The sequence below is a fragment of the Desmodus rotundus genome, chromosome 1 (genome assembly GCF_022682495.2).
Source record: "Desmodus rotundus isolate HL8 chromosome 1, HLdesRot8A.1, whole genome shotgun sequence".
NCBI classification, from domain to species: Eukaryota; Metazoa; Chordata; class Mammalia; order Chiroptera; family Phyllostomidae; genus Desmodus; species Desmodus rotundus.
Genome location: NC_071387.1, coordinates 169,589,909 through 169,595,908, shown reverse-complemented (window position 1 = coordinate 169,595,908; position 6,000 = coordinate 169,589,909). Strand labels below are relative to the sequence as shown.

At 47.8% G+C, this 6,000-nt stretch overlaps 2 protein-coding genes across 7 annotated transcripts in view; one reads left to right on the top strand and one right to left on the bottom strand.

Annotated features, from left to right (window-relative positions):
• Positions 1-691: 691 nt before the first annotated feature.
• OCLN (occludin) overlaps positions 692-6,000 on the top strand; it is a 49,504-nt gene continuing 44,195 nt past the window's right edge. The window contains exons 1-2 of one of the 6 annotated variants that reach the window (XM_053912947.2): positions 692-810; positions 1,916-2,034. The gene's annotated coding sequence lies outside the window, so the exon portion shown is untranslated. Of the gene's footprint in view, positions 811-931; positions 1,040-1,144; positions 1,588-1,915; positions 2,035-6,000 lie in introns of those variants that run through there. The other 5 variants (XM_024578520.4, XM_053912941.2, XM_053912934.2 and 2 more) reach the window with 5 other exon arrangements.
• LOC139440706 (uncharacterized) lies at positions 741-1,954 on the bottom strand. The gene is made up of 4 exons (XM_071220681.1): positions 1,875-1,954; positions 1,608-1,791; positions 1,303-1,480; positions 741-1,234 (listed from the first exon to the last, which is right to left on the bottom strand). Exons 1-4 carry the CDS (start codon positions 1,952-1,954, stop codon positions 741-743), a joined length of 936 nt encoding a protein of 311 aa, XP_071076782.1.

The following is a 6,000-nucleotide window of genomic DNA, read 5'->3' as shown; positions in this document are numbered from 1 at the left end:
CAAGAAAGAGAAGACAGCACATAAAACTCGGCTTTTTCAAAAGTCAAAGATAGTATTAAAAGTGTTCAATTCCTTCCCCGAGATTCTCCGTCATGCCACAGCGAAATGGGGGGACGTGGGCAGAGGACCCTTAAGTTACAGTAATGTATACCGTGGTATGTACTTAATTTTGATGGCAAATTTACCGACACAAGTATCTACGGTACTTCACCTTCATTTAACCACTCTGAGTAATGGTCTTCTTTGTAAATCAGAGATTCAGAAACAGTTCGTAAACTTACGCATGACTTTTGAAAACCTCCCACACTTGGATACTTCTTTCCAACAAATTTTTAACCAAATTTTGGAGCACGAAAATGCTGTAAGAAGACGTGCTTTTCCTGCCAACGTGCCGAGCACCCCGCCCCCTCCTTCCTCAGGAGGAAAACAGGCTTCTGTGTGGCTCCCTCCACTGGTCCACCAGAAGCCCGCGAAGCTCTGAGCGCGCCAGGGTGGTCCGCGGCCCCCGGAGCCCTAGGCCGTCCTCCGCACTGGGTCCCCAGTCTCCCCCACTGGAACGTGGAGCTTTTCCTTTAACTCCGCGCTCCGCAAGACGGTGCGGGGCCGGGCCGGTTCTTCCCGCCTCCTCCTCCACCTCTTCCTTCCCCCTCCCACCCGAGTTTCAGGTGAATGGGTAGCCGAGGGAGGAGGCGGGCACACCACACCCCCCCGCCAGTGTCCACCTCCCCCTTTCTCCTTCCTTAGGCGGCCACTGAGGGACTCCCGGGAGAGCCGGCCGGAGTGCGGAGGAGCCGGTGCGGAGGGCTGCAGGTGGGGACCGCCCGGGCGGGGCCGGGGACCTCCCGCAGCCCTGCCGGGCGTTGGTGCGCATGCCCGGGACCGGGGGGTCGGGGAGGGGGTGGAGGGGGGAGGGGGCTGGTCCCGAACCCCGTCCCCGGCGGCGTGCTGGCGGGCCGCTCGGCGTTGGGTGCGACCGCCAGGTGAGCGCGCTCCTCTGCTCCGACCGTCTTGGGGGTGCTGGGCGGACTGCCGTCAGTAGGTGAGAGTTGGACGCGGCGGGGGGACCGCGGCGACCGTGTCCGGTAGGGGCGGCGCGGGGGGAGGGCGCTCAGGGCTAGTTTCGGTGGCGGTTTCGCCCCTGGGCCGGGACTCGCGGGAACCGGAGAGGTGCGGGTCCGCGGAGCCAGCCGCGCTGGGCTAACTTGAAGCTGCGCCCCAGGGCCACCAGGGCCACCTGGAGGCGCCGACCAGCTCCTTCGGCGGAAATGCTTTACTACGAGTGTGCCCAGGCGGCGCGGGCACCGTCGCTTTTAGCGGGCGAGCTGCAGTTCTGCGGGATCCTCAGGCAGAGGAGCGCGGCGCCCAGCTCCTCGGGGTCCTGAGCCCCGGAGCCGGAGCGAGAGGGGCGCTCGCCGGCCGGGGGGCTTCGGTCCCCGGAGACCTCATCTTTTCCGCCCCCGCCGCACCCCTTTGGGTATCTCTGGGAGAGGGGGTGGCCGCGTTGAATCCATGAAATACTGCATTCCTGGAGCGACAGTGTGCGCCGACGGACTACTTTGAATTCTGAGTCCCCTTGGCGGGAGTCGGGTGAGCCCTCGTGGGTTTACGCCGGGGGGCCGGGGATTTAATTTCGAGGGAGGCTGTACTTCGAGGGAATTTGCTCGCGCTCGGATTCTCAGCCGTGACCGGAGGCCTCGGGGCGGTCCTCGCTCTGGCAGCGCGCCGTGCCTGGGGCGCTCCTGGGCGCGCGAACCCCGAACCTGCCCCGGCCGGGCAGCCGGGTTTTGAGACCTTGAGGTTCAGCAGACATGTTGCCTTTGTCGGAGGAAGTGTGCGGGGAGAAGGGAGTTGAGGGGCCAAAATGGCCTCTGCACCTTGGGGCTGGAAGAACAACTCCGAACCCCTTGTGTCCTAGGTGAAGCGACTGAGCGGGAGGAGAAGCCGCGGCATCCATCCGCAGGCCTGCCCTGGGGCCGGCGGGGCAAACTGCCCACTTGGGAGAGGACCCGGGGCGGGGAGGAGGCAGCCTTACAGGTTAGTGAGTTGCCCTCTCGCACAACAGGTGTATTATTGGGATCCCCGGAAAAGGGAAAGGAGAAACCCTTACCATTAAGGCACTGCTGGCAGTTCTTGCTGTGATTGAAACTAGTTCTTTCTAGACGAGGTAGATTTCTCAAACTACTCATTCTCAACTATAACAGTGTTTCTTTTGCATTGTACCAACGGATCTTTATTTTCTCTGATTAAAAAATAGACATTTTAAATGGTGGATCCACAGTAATAGATATCTCCTCAGACAAAGCGACAGTTTCAGTTTTTTGTAGTTTTGCATGTATTTAATTATTAGGTGCCTCCTTTGTTAGGTGATGGAGAAGAGAATAGTGAGATTTAGACAACTTGTAGGCGATTTAGCGGAATGATGGGCAGTACCTCCTGTGTTGGGGGCTCTGTTCTAAAAGTGTCCGTTATATAATTTAATCAACCACTTTAAAAGGTAGACCTTATTAGAACTCTTTTAAAAGTGAATAAACTCCTTTAAACCTAGTTACCTTCTTAGTCTTGAATGTGGTATGAATCAGCTGGGGATCTTATTAAAATACAGATTCTGATTAATAGGTCAGAGGTGGGGCCTGGAATTCCGAATTTCTAACAGGCTCCCAGGTGATGCCCACGTGGCCGTGTATTTCACCCTTATCTCTCTTTTCCCCTCAGACTATATACTCTTAACTATGTTTGTTGAACTTAAAGGATTGCATTTACTGGGCTTTATGAGTGAAGAACTTCAGGACGGTCACTGCCGGACTGAAACCCCACCTGTAATATGGAGTGTTGGTTTTTATAAATCAGATATTGGTAGATGATACTTTTTACCAGGGATCAGGCGAGGCAGTGATGCCCAAAACAGACATCTAAGGGCTTGCGAAGCTGGTGTTCCAGTTGGGATGGAGATGGTGGCAGTAGAAAAAAAAGAAAAGGAAAACTAATAATTTTAGTTAGGGGGGAAACTTGCTTTTAGAGTAAAACAGATGTCGTGGATGGAGTGTGTGACTGGGAGGGAATCTCTGAGGAGGTGACGTTTGAGCTGAGACCTGAACCACAGGCACCTGCCATGTAAAGATCTAAGTGTGCTAGACAGGAGACTCACAAACTCAAGGCCTTCCTTGGATTGCCGCTTTTATTCTAGGCAATGATTCTCAAAATATATGGTGTGCTTAAAATTCATCTGGAGAGCTTATTAAAAATCCAGTTTCTGACACAGAGCTCATCTATTTCAAAATCTGCCTAATTTCAAAATTTTAAGCAGTTTACTAAATGATGTGCCTATAACCTAAATAGAATCATTTAATATCAGGCACACTTAAAAAACTTTTTAAAAGCAAATTAACTTGTTATCTGTGATTGAAAAGGAATAGTCTGCCCTTAAATGTAATAAAGTTTAGTTTTTACTTTTTGACAGTTGGCTTTAAAGAATAATTTTGGGGCATAGGATTTTCAGACTTTTAAATTTCAACTTAGCTTGTTGTTTGTTTTTTAATTAAGACAGATTTTGATCACTAAACATTTTCAAGGGGAGAATTTTCGTTATATGTTAACATCAGCTTGCTTTCAGCTTAACATACCGACAGGTATTTGCTGCTGTGTGCCCCTGACTCTTACTTAGCTGACTCTTACTTACTTAGGTCCCTTCACTGCCATGACTTGCTGTGCTGGGCAGGGGACAGCAGTCTCTTGTGTCTTGGCTCTCCTTCGGTTGTGGCCTTAAAGCACCATCACAGGCTGCCTTGAAAGAGATGTTTTAAGTCCTCTGTTCCAGTCTCCCCAAAATGTCAAACAACTTAAGTTTTGCATAATTGCCATGAGATGAAATTCTTAGTTGTTATTTTTGGAGGGTAGGGGAGATTCTTCCTAACTTTGAGAGGAAATCTGACCCTGTGGTATTTTTTAGTTTTTTCAAAGAACCATTTCTAGGATTACAAAGATAGCTCTTTACATATTTGAAGGTAGCCTCAGTGGTCCTTTTAATGTCGAGTTCTCCAGGCCAAACATTTCCTGTTTTTCCAGTCATCTGTGTTAAGACATGATTTTTTAAGACCTTTACTAATTTTAGCCCTGACTGGTGTGGCTCAGTGGATTGAGTGCCAGCCCTCGAACAGAAAGGTCACTGGTTCGATTCCCAGTCAGGACATGTGCCTAGGATCGATGTATCTCTTACACTGATGTTTCTCTCCCTCTCTTTTTCCCTCCCTTCCTCTCTATCTCAAAATAAATAAATAAATGTTTTTTAAAAAGATCTTTAATAATTTTAGTCACCGTCCTGGAGAGGCACTTAGTTGGAACACGATGCACAAATTTTAAGGTTTTGCAGAGGTTTGATTCTTTTTAATAACCATGTCATTCCTAGATCCAAGCACTATCTCTGTGCATACTGCCTGAGTTTGCACTAGTACGTTAGCTTTTGTTGAAATTCTCACCAAGGAAATGCCCTTAAAAATGGACAGTTATTGGCCTCAGCTGGGTAGCTTGTCGTTTAGAACGTCGTCCTGATACACCATGGTTGCGGGTTTGATTCCTGGTCAGGGCACATACAAGAGGCAACCAGTGAGCGCACGAATCAGTGGAGCAACAAGTTGATGTTTCTCTCTCCCTCCCTTCCTCTCTCAAATCAATTTTTAAAAAGTTATTTTAAAAATGGAGTTATTAAGTCAGATCTCCCTATCTAGTACTTTATTAATTTTTAAAAATCAAGTTTACATTTTTTAAGTGATTTATCCATACCACCAATATTTGAAAATGTATAGAGTATACCTAATTGCCTAAACACTGAAATTTCTCACCTTCAGGACAACCACCTGGCGGTGAATAATACATTTTCTTAACTCATGTTTTACGTAGTTCTCCCAGCTGAGAGGTAGGGATTATTCCCTGTTTGACAGAGGATGGTAGTGAGGCCCCAAGATGAGGAATTTGTGTCAGGCCATGAGCTTTTACAACCACTGTGTTTGTTTCAACCGATGATTCCGGTCTAACAGAGAACCTGACTGGTGTTGATAATCCCTGTAGCTACTGGGTTTGCTAGGTGCACACCTGGGTTAGCTTGTTGCATCCACTTTGTGTGTAGTCACCAGTAGAGACCTCCCTCCAGGTGGACATAAATGGTCCATTCTTTTGTCCTAATTAGGTTCCATTATCCAGCCCCTTAGAAATCTGCATAGTGACACTGTGTACACAGCAAGGATGTGCTCAAGATTCTCAGGATTCCCTCTGCACTTCCTTCACCTGCCAGTCTGGTAACCTCAGGAAAGGAAGTTGGAGTGGCGTGGCTTGGTCTTAATTAGCTTTCTAAAATTATTGGCTTCACAATTTAAAATCTTGGCTATTAGAGAAGACAAGACAGCTAAACTCTGAATCTAGGAAATAGCAGTTGGGAAAGGGATTTTGTCTGGATTTTTGACAAAACTGAAACTACAGCCTGGGTCTGGATTCATTTAGAATTTTCCAAAACCATCACTGAGCCTGGAATTTTTGGCATAGTCTTGAATGAGTGAGTCGTAGGTATAGAAGGAATAAGATTCCTCCTCCTGAGTCCATTTGTCAGTATGTGATATTCAGCTTCAGAAGTAGTGTCCTGCCTTCCTTAATGTCTAAATTCAGTCTTTCTTAATATTTTTCTGAAAATGTCAAGTAGGGAGACATTTTATCTGACTTTTACTCTTACAGCACTGTCATATTTTGGCCTGAAGTGCTCGTTTATATGTGTGTCTGGGTGCTAGTTACAGGGCTGTGTACGCCTATGATTAGTGGGCTTTCAGTGTGTTACAGTTCAATAAAGCAGCTTTTAGAAGTAAAACAATGTAGAGAAGTCTTCCTACGATGTGTTTGGAAAATTATGCTAATTGTGTTGATGTTACTAACATTCACTGTATTTCCACCTTTGAGGTTTTACCTAATAAACATTTGGGCAGTATTTTATTCTAAGACATTTGGAATTGGCTGTCCTTA